Consider the following 14909-nt stretch of genomic DNA (forward strand, 5'->3'; position numbering starts at 1 on the left):
GAGAGATAGCCGAAGTAGCCTGTCTGTGCCGGAACGCGACGTTACGGAGGGAACATTGTATTTAGTATGACAATTCCCTGATTAGGATTTTTTTGGAGCACTTCCAAGAATCGGCTTCTATATACACGAAGCCCTCTGACGGCATTTTGTTGGTGTCGCCACTATCAGTGCAACAACTAAAATAAAAGCATTCAATTCCTTTCTGATTCACGCTATGCATTTGTGTCATCGTGTCTAACCTTCATAAAGACCATCCGCTGCGGTGGTCGTAGAAAATATATCTTCTGACAGACCAAACTTTTGACAGGTGCCACCGTAACGAAAAACATGGCAAAATGCTTTTGCCTCGGATATCTTTTCATATTTGTTATTATAAATTTAGGTAAGTTGCAAAACCGTCGACGAATCGTAAAACTCCTCTTCCAACGAAGAAGCCTGTCAAAACTTCGATAAACAGCTTTCTTTGTCGTGAACCAAGTAATTCTTACGTATCATTTTATTTCCAATTTGCAAAGATATTCTTCTTTGTGCGGGAACGATTTTACTTATCTCATTTATCTCCTCTTATCTATTGCACTTGTGAACTATTTATTTATCGATTCGGAAACAATGTAATTAAATATGAAACTATGTTTCCAGCGACTGCGATCAGAGTAAAAGATATGATCTATATGTCTTTCGAAGGAGTTTCTGCCTGTTTCCGTAGACATAATGGAACGCATCAGTTCGGATGTTCTTGTAAGATTGTATACTTTATATTTAGTATATTTTAGAAATAATTAGAAACACTTTTTGTATGGATTTATGCATGTACGTTACGCTTGTTTATTACAGCGAGCAGATCTGGAAGTATCGGAGTTGTTCATTTAGTCGAGGGAGAGGCCGACATCAGGTGGCTCGAACAGAACGCCACTGCTGGGCCTTACACAGTAGTGCTTCCTTTTTCTATGTTCACTAGAAACTATTTATTTCGATTACGGGACACGAACAATGTAAATGGAGTTTTATTAGCGAAAAATATTAGTCAACCGTATCCAGATTCATATTCTCCCGAAGACACTTGTCCGAACAGATACTCGGGATACAAAAATTGCACCGAAACTTCTCCTTGGAATCCGCATGGTTCTTCGTTGCTTATGGAAGACTGGCCCTTCCCAATGTTTTATATAGAGGTCGGGAATAACTTTGTGTTCTATTCAAATTACATTACTTCCGTTACGTATGTACAGAATGTTATGGAATGTTTCATTTTCAGAACGAGACAAAAATCGAAGATGTGAAGTCTTGCTTCTACAAATATAATGCTCATGATTTAGAATCTCAGCGACAAAGGCCGCTTTGCGCGCTGGAAATGAAATCGTTCATGTTCGCTGCTGTTGATTCGAGAACTTGCATTAGACGGAATGATTTTAAATTACATATTGATCCGATACTGTACTGCGATCCTTTGGGAGATAGAAATATACACTGGCCTTTAACTCCGTTAAATAAAGAGAAAAATTCCATTATATTAGTGACAGCTAGACTGGACGCATCTTCTTTGTTCGATAGAATATCGCCCGGAGCAGAAAACGTAGTAACTGGATTAGTAACACTACTTGCCACTGCCTATCACTTAAATAACCTGTTTAAAAATGCTACATTAATAGATAGTAAGTATCCTAGTATCTGGAAGGTACATATTCGTAAATACATTGTTCCCGAGAATTATCGGGATTAATCTCGAGAACCCGAATAATCGTAACAATTATTTTGATTTCCTTTTCAGATACAAACGTCGTTTTCTCTTTGTTTAATGGCGAAGCATTTGACTACATAGGTTCTAGCAGATTAATTTATGATTTGAAGGAGGGTAATTTCCATGCCTTGGGTGGTGTACAGTTAAAGTTTGATGACATTAAGTCTGTCATTGAGTTCGGTCAATTAAGCGAAGGAAAGTTGTATCTTCATTCTAATAACGGGGAAAATAATACACTGATAGAAAATCTGAAGGAAGCATTAGATGCAGTAGTTTTGAAAGATAGCGTCCCACCCACGTCGATACAGAGCTTCTTAAAAGAGAATCCAGATTTACCAGCGTTTGTTATAAGCAACCATAGAGAGCAATTTGAAAACAAATACTATAATGGAATCTTGGATGATGCTCAAAATCTCAATTTTAACAAGTACGCCTGTTTCTTATTTTCGAAATGTAACGGTATGTCCAGTAATAATAAAACCAACTGTATTCTTCGCAGAAATAACTCGTCCAATGCCCTTACAGCTGCGTTAGCGGATGTAACGATTCACGTAGCTGAGGTGCTTTACGCAAACGTTACTGGAAAACCGGCTGCACGTGTGAACGCAACCGCTCGGCAAGATATTGAAAATCATATTTCCCAAATGTTGTATTGCTATTTAAAAAGTGCCAAGTGTAAATTATTCCTGGCTGCGTCGCCTCCGGGTGCTAAATTGATCAATCAAGTTTTACCCCTGTACGTGGGTGTACACAAAGTACTAAATACTGCCACAACCTTGACGGGTCAGCTGCTTGCTTTCTTAACTAGACAGGAATTGAACTTGAACGAAACTGCTTGCTACGAGAAGCATCTTATTTGGATGGCTGGCTACAACTGCACAGGCATATGCATTAACTCTACTGTGAATTATAGCGCAGCCATGAGTCCAGCATTTATTATCGACGGTATGTTTTTCATGCAACATAGGCCGTCTGTCCACGAAGCGTCGCATCGCTTAACGGGATAGACTCGTTTCCAGGATTGCAAGGGTGCGGGATGAGCCTTCTCAATTCTCGATAACGCAAAGATGGGGTTTTTCAGTAGTCAAAAGCGCTAGAGAAAAGATCAATCTAGGCCGCAATCGCCCTCAAAAGTCCTATTTTTACGTTTACAAGGCGTAATTTGTATTATTCGGCAACACGCGTAGCTGTATGCTTCCGAATACTGCAAATTACGCCTTGTAAACGTAAAAATAGGGCGCATCCCGCAATCCTAGCAATCCTGGAAACACGAGCCTACCTCCTTAAATAAATAATATTAACATTTCGATGTGTCTAACTAGGTTACAACATGAAATTGAAAACTTACTCCACATGGACAGAGTCTATATGGGAAACGTTAAGCGTAAGGATGTTTTTGAAGCCTTCGGAAGCTACGCAGCGGCTTAGTATCATTCTTGGTAGCGTGGTAGCCGGTATGTCGTTCATTGTCGTGTGGTTCATCGAATCTCGGTCCGACATACTGTTTAACACAAGGTATGGTAGTCATATAAAAATAAATATACTCTGCGAGAGTATATTATATTATTGTCAGACTTTTGTTATAGTAAACACAAAATTTTAATTGTTTTAGGAGAGCATCGGATGGCTAGGAACAAGCTGCGGACCACATATCGATGACCAGGTTGGATCGTCTGAAGAATAAAGATGTTCCAGTAACGAGTCTTTAACGTATGTGTGGTACGCCCTCGGACAATTTTTTATACCTCAAAATACTGATGCATATTCGACTACCGCCGTCGTTTTACTTCGTTGTTGTCGTGAGACTTTCGGCAATTATTTAATACATATAACTTTTGCACCTTGCTGTTATTATGTTAAGAACGATCTCATCCGTTCGCTTTGTCTTCGACGGTTCCTTCTTCTTCTGATTCCATTGCAAACGATAATATATACAATAGCACATTGTTTTTTCTATGAGTGTGCTCTATGCGAATTGAGGGTGATAAACGGTGGAGCCTTTTTTGTATTCCAACCAACGTTTCTCGAGTATGACACTAGTGTCACAGCGATAAGCAGGGTATAACGACACTAAAAAAATATCTACCGGACATTTGAATGCGTTGGAATCATTTTTGTACATAATAACGGGACGTACATATTTTACTTACACGATTAACGTAAATTAATACATGCAATGCTCGTAGTCTGAATAATTAATGAAATCTTTTGAACATCTATTTAACTTCATCTCATTCTCATTTTCTCATAAATATTTTAGTATTACGAATGTCATGTCATCGAACCATATTTGGTAATATATTTAAGAGAGACTTCAACAAATTTAGAATACGTTTGTTGAGGTTTAATAAAATAATTATTTTAGCCATCAGTTTTGTACTACTGAATTTGTCGCAATTTATATTTGTATCATATATATTAATTATTATATCGATGTAGTAGCAGGATAATTTTCATTCGTTTCGAGAATCCTTGTTGATGGATTTTCTCAAAAACTAGGTAGCTAATTGTACGAAGTTGACGATGTTGTAATACACGTAATCTATAAGGAAACATTTTGTCACGCGTAGCAAACGAAATTTAGCAATTCATCTCACGAACACCATTTCGATCGTTATAAAAATGTTGAAGATGAAGTGCGGATAGGTTCATTACTAGAAGTCGTGTTTGAATCTGTCGAAATTTTCTCGATATATATCCTTTCCTTTGATTCTTGTGCTTTGAAAACGAAGCCTTTAATTAATTAATTTAAGAATCTTAAGATTAACGTAGGAAAGTCGACGCGAACAAGAGACAAGTGAGACTAAAAAGAATATTTTACGAAGCATTAAACGATAACTGTAGGAAATCGCTAGGAAACAATATATTTGTATCTGTAACCGTTCGAACGCATTTTATAAATACGATATGTAAATACGTTATAAGAAAGACATGTCCTGAACCTTTCAATTCTTAATTACAATGTAGAATTTTTTATAAACAATTACCTGTGATTACTTGCGATTTCATACTTTTTTAAGACATACAAGTATGCGATTTGCGATGTAATTGACTGGTGTTTTGTCAAATATACAAATTACGTGTCCTTATTATCGATAATAAAGTATTATATATACTGTACATTGAGGATGAAATTTGTTAAAAAAAAGTCTGCCTAATGACCCGCTTAAACTAATAATCTTTTCGAATTAAACGACGTTCCATGTCTTAATAAAAGAAAAAAACAGGTCATTATTAACTGTAAACAGTGTATGTAAATATTAAGTAGCACCTTAAGGATAAAATAAAAGTCGGAAAACATATTGCAAGCGTGATGGCATTTATTATCAATAAACAACTTATTTAACAGGACCTTGATGTACACGAGAAAGTATTCAAGTTGTTTGCTTATGCTTCCTTTTTAGTATGTACGTAGGTATGTAATACGTTTAGTTTATGACTTAAAATTTCACTTAAGTTAGGAATGGACCTTCGAAAGTCCGTTAATCTTTTTATATTAGAACATGCACGTACGCGCGCGTATATGTCGGCAATATCAAATAGTACAAATATCTGTCAATATACATATATGTAAACATTTTTGGAAAAGTATAGAATAAATTGTTCTCTTGGCAAGATAGAATACATATTACAGTACATACGTGAAACGTAACATGCTCGATAGAAACTTCTGTATAATTTACAAGTAGTAATACAATGTTCGTGTGAAGGAAGAAAAATGAACGAATTACTGTGAAAAAAGATTAATCTAAATCTCTTTTCATAAATCACCTCGTGAGCATAAAATATGGATAATTGTTCGGAACACAATGAACGGGAAGTGCACGTAAAGTCAACGTCAATTAGTAGAAAAAGGGTTGTCGTAAAACAGCTACATAAATGACAATGTCGCGATAGAAAATCGAACGATGTAACCGAGGAAAACAACAGGAAATCATCAAATATAATATTAATATTTCTTTCATGAAACTATTGTAGAAGTGATAATCGGGAACATTCAGATATCCAAAATGTTAAGCAGGTTTCTTGTACCAAAGTCAACTCGCATTACTGCCTCGTTTTTTGGTCCATTCCTATCTTCTTAAATATTTTCGTCAGAGCTTGCACATAAATTGCTAATACTGAACAGCATTGTAGTTTATCCGAAGGTCCATCCTCCATCATGTACTCGTACGCGCTTGGAAGTACGAAAACATTGATTCTGTAGATTTGCTTTTGAACGTTCTCGAGAATTTAATACGACAAAGCAATATGTTCGAATTATTTCATGCGCAATTATTTATGCGTGTAAGATTGTTTTCGCAACCGAAAGAGATCTACTAAATACAGCGTCACAATTCATATATTTTATCTATTAGATATTTTTAACTCTTGCGTTAGAGAAAAGCCATGGAAATTTCGAAAGATACCTAATAAGGTAACAAAACGTGATACAGTTTCTCTTTCTTACAAACGTACGAAACTGTTTTGCTTTTATACTTTTCAACGGAGAACGTTGGTGATACAATGCAACGGGAATCTGTTACACGTAGAAAGCCCATGGACCCGCTAGCAGTTTTTAGATGCAAGCTCTACAAACATACGTTCAACATTTTCGGTAAATGTTTCTACACATGTATGTGTGGATGAGTGTCCGTGTTTCTGATGTGTGGTGTGATCTTTTAAGTATTTCATAGTTTTTCAGTATACAAGTATGAAGTAGGAGGCTGGGCACCGCCCACCGAGTTATCACAGTCGTTTGGTGCCGCAGCACATACGTATACGTGGTTCAGCCTTACAACCTACCTCTTAGCCTATTGTTATTTTATAATTATAATTAGTCAAAGTACAGTATAGTCCCGTACTAGGTGATTCGCGATACGACTCGACGATTCTCTTAGTCTTATATCATTTACGTAAAGTGCACGTTATTGCTGGTACTTGTAAACAGCGACCTAATCATCAACACGAGCGATCGAGGACCTGTAAGCAACGGAAGAAAGTGGCGGATGAACGATACCGAGTATATCGGCTGTTTCTTTTTACCGTATATTCAAATCGACGCCCCGTTCCTTTTCTTTTTTCTTACTTCGTTGATTCTCCACGTGTCCACGATCGCTCGATTTTTCTCACTTATGTCACTACACCGTATAAGGAGCTATACTGTAAAAGCTGTCTTCAACTGATAATATCGTTTTACTACGCCTCTCGATCTCAACTCGATTCTTCCGTCTCGGAACTTCCCTCAAAATTTTGCGACCAGCAACGGATTTTGGAATCGGTTCGCCTAGGATGCCCGGAAAAAAGCTCGTGGAGCCACTAATGGAAGCACTTTGTGCCAGTCGGCTATGTACATCGATACCGGAAGAATTCAGGATACCAGTAAAATCAGAGTGACCTAATCGACCTTCTGTTTTGTACGGGACATTCTTCTCTTGAGCGCATTGAGGACCGGTTGCATGATTTTGATTTCGCTATTAACATGCTCTCTCTCTCTCTCTCTCTCTCTCTCTCTCTCTCTCGCATCCTAATGTTCTGCGCATCTATAACACAAATTCACCAGTCGATGGCATTCAGTTACGTGCTAATTGTTCGTCCTCAATGCGTTGCAATCAATAGACTAGCTTCGGTCTGTTTAGCTATATACAGAAGAAACCTCCATTATTGTAGTTCTACACTTCTGACTGAAACCTTCTTTCAGAAATGATCAACATTATCGAGTTGAAAATTGAATTCTGGTTGGATTTTGTATAGACACAGCGACTCCCACTAATATTCGGACACTCTTAAAACCACCAAAACTTTTTTAATATTGGAATGTACAACTTGACATTTTTGGAGAAGTTAGAACAGTTGGTTTGCTACACAACGTGACAAAAATTTTTCAAAACAAAACTGCAAGTTGTCGGAATTGCAGAGAAAATACTAAAAGTTGTATTTTCCAACTTTTTTATGTGGGCTTATATGGAAAATTTAGGAAACACGTTTTGTAAATTAAACATCAATTAAACATATTCTCAAAATTTCGTGAAAATCGGTCCACGTTGTAATGAGCTACAAACGTTTAAAGATGGTAAAAATTCGTTTACGGTAAAAAAAATCGTTTTTCACGATTTTCGCCCTTCAACTGCAGTAATCCGAAGGATTCTTACATCTTTCAATGCCTGTCGTTTTTTCCCGCATCAACCGATTTCTATGACACTTTCACAGTGCATACAATTGACACAGATCTACAAAACGTATTTTTTAAAATTTCGATATAGGCCCGCATAAAAAAGTTGTAAAATGCAGCTTTTAGTATTTCCTCTACAATTCCGACCAAATGCAATTTTTGAAAAAACTTCTTTTCACATGCCGTAGTAAACTAATTGCTCTAGCTTCCCAAAAAAGTTCAAATCGCATAGTCGAATATTTAAAAAGTTATGGTGTTTTCAAGAGTGTCCGAAATCCGAATATTAGTGCGAGTCAAAAACAGTTTCGATATAGAATAGATCCAAGTTCTAAGAACGTTTAATCGATTCTGGACGATAATGGAGGTTCCACTGTAGTCGCAAGTTATACTTAGCAGTTTTGTGGAGACCACACAGAGAAATTGTGAGAGTGCTGTATACTATGAACCACTGACACCGACGTGCTTAAGGAAACCTGTGCATCTCGTTGCAAAAAGTAACCACGTTCATGTTCGCATACCCGAAAAGTTCCCGAAAACTTTTTCGAATTTAACGCTCCCGTAAATAACGTATTCCCCGTTGTCGCCAGAGTTTTACGCAATCCGTATAATGCCATATAATTTTCAGTTGTACAACACGTGCGATAGTTACAATTGACCAAGCGTTGGAAATTCGAAAAACTTTCAGTTCGCTGCTAGAAATCAAGGCGATCGTGCCCGAATAAAATTGACCCCGACCAAGCATCTATTCTACACTTCTCTTTTTTTTTATTTTTAATCATCGATCTCGGAAAAACGTTTGTCCGTTTAGAATCGCATTTCCAAGTCAGCGAACGCTCTCAGGACAGGTTTCAACGGTTCGAAGTGCGATGGACGGAACGCTTGGAAACAAGGACAATCGAAGACAAGTACATAGGAAGAACTTTTATAGATTATATCTACACGGATGATCTCATCGGTAGTTCGAAAATCGATGACGATTATATCGAATCTAAGAACATACACACCGCATCCGCTAGCGATTTTCATAGCGTGAAAAAGTATACAAGTTGCTAAGTATTCAGCACTCGCGATCTGGAGACTGTTTCTTTTTTCTTTGTTCGCTTAAGTAAAACGCAACGATCATATGCAGACAGCGAATGTATGAACACTTAATCCTAAGATGGCATGTGCTTGTCGTTGGGCTTTCTTAAAAGTTTTTCTTTTCCGTATTTCGTCTCTCTCTCTTTTTCTTTCTTTCTTTCTTCCATTTAATTTGAGTTCGTTTTCGGATACAAGAAAAAAGGTATATCGTTAATCTTCCTCCGATTAAATCACTAATATTCTTCTCCCTTTATTTCTAACAGTTCTGTGTATAGTTATGTACAGCAGTACCACAATCTCGTTTAAAACTGCGGTACACGCGTTCAAAGACGACACTTAGAGTTTAAAAATATAATCATCATATATTTAAAGTAGTTAATTATATTATCATTGTTGTTGCTGTTGTTGTTGTTGTTGTTGTTATTAATCGTAGTAGTATTATTAATATTTAATTATTATTATTGTTGTTATTATTATCTTGGAGGGATAGCACTTTGCTATGTCACGACACTGCAGAGCTGAACAAAGACTAAACACGCGGAAGTTACCACGCTCTTCAATGGCACGAAGAATACAAGACCGAGATTACTATTATCTAGTGACCGATCGATCATCCGTTGCACAATGGCTCGTTCAATCCCAAAAATAGTGCGAGCTTGTCGATGAGAGATTTTCGTTTGAAACCCGGCAACCGATATATAATTCGAAAGTTGTGGTTTCGCGGTTTACTTTTTCTTGTTTTGTTATCGTTGACCGATCGTTAAAATATCTTGTCTATTACGTTAAGTGTAGTACAATATCGTCGTAGCTTATTTTTAATTAGAACGGTTTGAGAACGACCTTTCACTCGACGTCGTTAATAAGATTTACTATACTATACATAGTCTCACTTGGACGATTTCAATAGCACTATAGAAATACTACGAATTTCTTACAAATGTATCTACTTCATGATTAGAAATATTTAGATTCCTTCAACTAAAAACACGTTGCTGTTATTACCTTTATAACTTAGATTATGCGACATTCCTGCGCGAAAGAGTGCTCGCGTTTAATCGAATCTTTTCATGCGTGATACATATCGGAGAATACAGATTGAGAAGTGCAGTAGAAATCGACGAATCCTTTTAATCAAACATCGAAATTGCATTTATCAAATTCAGAAGATGGATCACTGTTCTCTTTTCCTCTGTATTCATACAAAATTTACTCTTTGCCTGAAATAAAGTCTGATATAAAAATATACAAACAGCAATATCAACCTGTTTTTTTTTTGTTTTAATCTCTTAAGTATAACTTGTTGAATGCAAACAAGTAGAATGCTCTGTGTCATAGATTGCATTATAGGAAAGATTCCAAGATAGTAGGAAACAGTAATTTTCACAAAGTGTCTATGTAAACGTTCATCGAGTCGTCAACAGTTTAAAAAATAAATTTGATTTCCTGTTAAAACGGAAACGAAATTTCCCGAGAGTCTAATTCACGTTATAAATTAATGATTTACATCGAAGAATACAAACATCCAAACGAAACAAAACAAAACTAAACGAACAAAGTATTTCAACCGTGTCGTATACATCGAAGAATCAACAAAACTACGAAAAGCCGTAACAAATTAAAAACTTAACGTCTCTTTTGGCATAAGATAAGTTCTGAACAATTCAGGAAAATCGTATTTCGCCTCCTCTTTCTTTTTTTTTAAATGAAGAACAGGGGACTAACGCGGGTGTACTAGCTGAAGTGAACATCGAATGTTCGTTCCATTTGAATCTTTTCGGTCCACAAAAATAGATGCGACAACAGAATCCACGACTGTTAGAAATCTACGAGTCCAACGATGGTAAAACTAGATCGAATATGGTTGGATCCGATAAGAGAGCGTGATAACCTCGACCGATATACCCTTGATTTTCGCGAGAATAATTACGTATTTGACAGTTAAAGCGAAATCTATTCTCGAATACCTTAATACTGTAATGAGCAACTGGATTTGAAGGTACCGTAAAGAGGTTGACGTTTCAATGATCGACAGAGGTCAGTGAAGATCATCTTCGTCGCTATCGTTACCGTCTTTCGATCTATCGGCACCTCCCTCACCGTCGCTGGAGCCTGAATCGCTCCCAGAGTCTTCGGATTGCCAGCCGCCAGCTTGTTGTTGCTGCACGTGTTGCTGTTGTACAACGTGCTTCGAGACTTTGTGACGTTTTCCCGCCCGTTGCACCGGATCCGCACCGGCACCGTCGAGCATCGGCTGAAGGATTCGCCGACGCGCATTGATGAACCAATTGTTCACTTGCAACAATGTTAAGTTCGTTTGACTTGCGATCTGACGCTTCTCATCCTCCGTGGGATAAGGATGCTGCAAAATATTCACAAATTTTATCACCGTTGCTCCAAATAACAAGGCAAAAGTCAATCTAGGATCTCTGTCCAAAAAGACACTTAAGATACACGATTGTGTAACAGCTGACCACTCCATTTCTGTGTTTTTGCTACTTGCAAGCCTCGAGTAATACGAGCGAGGTAGGTTATTATGATTATCAGAGTATCTAGAGTGTCTTCTTTTGTAAACAGTTAAACACAGCCAATAATATTATCAGTGATTCAAGATTCTATCAGACATTACTACAGGGTGCCCTACCTGCAATTTCAATATTTCACTTAATATTGAAAATAGAAAAAAACTAGAAGCGCGAGAACCCAAAAATGTGCGGTTCCCAATGGTCGTGAGTGGACGAGTCGAGTTCTCGAATATTCTCGGGAAGAATCCTGAAAATTTTCGAGAACCCGACCCCCGATCCCGGAAAAACGTCGGAGGAATGCACTATATTTATTTGTGGTACTTAAGTTCTCTCTCTCTCTCTCTCTCTCTCTCACTCACACACACACACACACACACGGAGGTCGTGATCTTCATTATTATGTGACGTCAAAAACATACTGTCCTACTCGAAAGAGACGTCGACGATCTCGAGAGAAAAATGCCTTGTTTACCATAACATTTACTATTTCAGACCAAATCGTGTTTGGTTTGTTCTGTTTACATTTCGTCTAATTAGATAGGGCACCGTGTATACTGCTATTGTCTAAAATAGCATCTGCGATCATTTTGTTCAAGTTTGAACGATACGAATGCTGGGAGAACTTAGAAAAACCTATAAAAACCTATAAAAACCTGAGATACATGAGCCTGAAACATCTTGAATACTGTTGAATAAGAAATTATGTTGAATAAGATGACACGAATGTCTCGATCGAATAACGATTACTCATTGCCAGATAAAGCGTATACGTACAACTAAATGTTCAAAGAGCCACGTTCGCATGATACTTGTAGCCTGTTTAGGTAAGACTCCCCTCTTCTGTCTTCCTTTTTTAATGCTACTATGACTACCTCCGTGGGTGCTACTATGATTTGAAGTAGCAGTACCAGTGCCACAGCCGTCGTCTTCATCTTCACTAGGTGCAGGAGAAGGAGAACCCGCCACAGTGATATCTAAACACATTAAATCACATATATTCGCTGCTAACAAGTCTTCGAATAATATGTATATTTCACTGGGATTTCTCATATGCGATACTATTTTCATTTCTTCTCGCAGACTATTCAATTTTCACAAGTTCTCTATCAACGAAACATTTCTCAATGTCCAACCGGAGACTACTACGAACGCTCAAACAATAAGGCAACTATTTCTAACCAAAGTACTTTTCGTCGCTAGCATCTCCCACATCGACGTATTCGTTCTCACGTTCTGGCAATGCGAGAAGGCCCCAATAACTAGCTTCTTCTAAATAAATTCTGTCGGCGGTATTCACACAGTCCATATCATCTATAAACGACAGTTCTTCGTTGTATTGCTTATAAGAACATTTTCAGTTTTCAACTATTTTTCGAGCAACTTGTTTTATCGTATTTACTGCATCCTTAATTGGTAAGAAAGAATATCGGTAAAAGCTGGCAGATTATTGATTCTTATTTATCATTGATTTATCACTGTTTTCCGACGAAGTCTGACTCTAGACTCACGCTCATAAGAACTGTTATTGTATAATCGATATTGATTTCATCTTACCAATTGAAGATTAATTTTTATTTCAGACAAGAATGCACAGAGAACGAACATAAAAATGCTGTTTCCACTTACTTATTCGGAACCTTGAATGAGAATTCAGTTATTAATAGACTGCAGATGCTCGTATAAATACGTGTTTTCACAAGAAATTGACCAAGCACTATTTAATTAGTTCTCTTTTTCTAACTAGTGCTTTAAACAATAAGCCTGCTGCATTCTTGGGACATTTTCTGGCCCGATTACATTTTTATTCCTTTAATTCTTTTATTTATTTAATTGATCTAAATAACTTTCAACATCAGAAACGAAACAAATGTCTACGTAGCTCCTCTATCTCGCAATCAATGCACATCATTCTTATTTTGCATGAAAATCTGCAATCTACTGATTATGCAAAACAAAGAAAGAGAAGGTGGACTTCTATTATCCGAGTCGTCTTTTCCATGGTTTGATCTTTCGAAAAAGAGACAAACATCAGGGTAAATTAACCCTGTGCACTCGAATGGCGACTCTGAGGCGCCAGTAAAAATGGCTACACCATTATTCAAAACAGTTTTAATATTATTAAATTCGTCTGCTTTCTACAAATTGTGAAGAGCTCAACTGTTACATGAGAAAGCTGGTTAAATTTCATGTGCACAATGTAAAAAAGATGACACAAAATAAAAATAATCTGGGTCCAAATAAATGATTTTGATTTTCGAATTAAAGTTGCTTCGACTGCAAAAGGTTAAAGAAAAGGAATCGATGAGTAGGAGGAGTTGGTTAGACTTTTATTTCCCAAATGGTTGGGATAGATGGAGGTCCACGATATCTTCTCTATCTCTCTCTCGAAAAAAACAGACATTGGCGTGAATTGAGAGAAGAAGGACTCGGTAGGTGGTAGTGCTCAGTGCTCACCTTGGCCAAGATACATATCGTTGACTGGTGCACAGGAGGTGTGAACCCCGATCTGAGAGAGGGGTGTGCTTCCGTGTACCGTGGAAGGCGACAGAGGATCGTCATGCTCCTGGCTGGAGGATCTGTTAGAACGTTGAGCAGTGGAAGATGATCGCACCGAAGGCGGCCTGTCGTTACCGGTTTCCTCTTGCGCGGCCACTTGACTCGCGCCACCGTTCTCCGACAGGGTTTCGCCTCTGCTCACTCTGAATCCGTTAGCTCCCGGCTCAACATCATTGCCTGTAGAAGACAGCACCTGGGAAATATATGTCGCAACTAGCCGTCAGAGAGCGGGGGTGGGGTTCTATAATATTCCGAGCGACGCGCAAGTATCGCTCGTTCTTTTTTTTTTTGTTTTGTTAAACTATACATCGTGTGAACATTAGATTTCGAAACGATTCCTTCGAATACAAACCCTTCGAACGCAACGTCAACTCCATATGCATATCTTTCAATGTACATATCACCCTTCACCCATAGAAAAGAACTACAAAGTGAAAACATGCTTCTTTGGTTAGATACAGGGTGTCCCAGAATTTCTGTTATACGGGATATCTCTTTATCCTGCGTATTTAGAAAAAGATACTTCTAATGGAATTTGTACGGTTTCCAAAGCTCTATTAGTCCAGTCGCCAGGTACTTTTACCTGGAAAGTATTCCGAACTTAATGAAATTTTGGCACGTCATTTGGAGGTACTCTGGAGATTCGAATCTGAGTTTTCGATCTCGAGAACCCTGTGCTAACTCGGGGAGGGGGAAAAAACCACGATTTTTGTTACCTGTTTTTGGTATTTCGTCTATAACTCAAAAAACTATGGATCCTACGAACTTTTTCTTTTCATTGTTGAAAAGAGCATTAGATTTCCTTCAAATTTCACTGGTCCCGAGAGACAGGTGTTCAAAATTAGGAAATGTTTCTCAAAAT

General features: G+C 37.7%; 2 protein-coding genes across 7 annotated transcripts in view; one reads left to right on the forward strand and one right to left on the reverse strand.

Moving 5' to 3' along the window:
- On the forward strand, positions 1-5040 carry Nct (Nicastrin). The gene is made up of 8 exons (XM_076421413.1): positions 1-382; positions 640-738; positions 835-1172; positions 1256-1652; positions 1769-2165; positions 2238-2683; positions 3061-3253; positions 3351-5040. The coding sequence occupies exons 1-8, from the start codon at positions 328-330 to the stop codon at positions 3367-3369; spliced, it is 1944 nt and encodes a 647-aa protein (XP_076277528.1). The 5' UTR covers positions 1-327; the 3' UTR covers positions 3370-5040.
- LOC143207701 (homeobox protein PKNOX2) overlaps positions 4603-14909 on the reverse strand; it is a 24791-nt gene continuing 14484 nt past the window's right edge. For 5 of the 6 annotated variants that reach the window (XM_076421444.1, XM_076421446.1, XM_076421448.1 and 2 more), the window contains exons 5-7: positions 13946-14240; positions 12266-12465; positions 4603-11328 (exon numbers count right to left, since the gene is read on the reverse strand). In XM_076421444.1, coding sequence (XP_076277559.1) covers positions 11005-11328; positions 12266-12465; positions 13946-14240 — 819 coding nt within the window. In that variant the 3' untranslated portion in view covers positions 4603-11004. Of the gene's footprint in view, positions 11329-12265; positions 12466-12670; positions 12803-13945; positions 14241-14909 lie in introns of all 6 variants that reach the window. The other variant, XM_076421450.1, reaches the window with a different exon arrangement.

The sequence above is a fragment of the Lasioglossum baleicum genome, chromosome 4 (assembly GCF_051020765.1).
Source record: "Lasioglossum baleicum chromosome 4, iyLasBale1, whole genome shotgun sequence".
Taxonomy (NCBI): Eukaryota; Metazoa; Arthropoda; class Insecta; order Hymenoptera; family Halictidae; genus Lasioglossum; species Lasioglossum baleicum.

Coding starts and splice junctions, on each gene's coding strand:
- Nct (XM_076421413.1), top strand. CDS start 328: ATGGCAAAATGCTTTTGCCTCGGATATCTTTTCATATTTGTTATTATA. Junction 739..834: donor GCATCAGTTCGGATGTTCTT/GTAAGATTGTAT, acceptor TGTTTATTACAG/CGAGCAGATCTGGAAGTATC. Junction 2,166..2,237: donor CAAAATCTCAATTTTAACAA/GTACGCCTGTTT, acceptor TATTCTTCGCAG/AAATAACTCGTCCAATGCCC.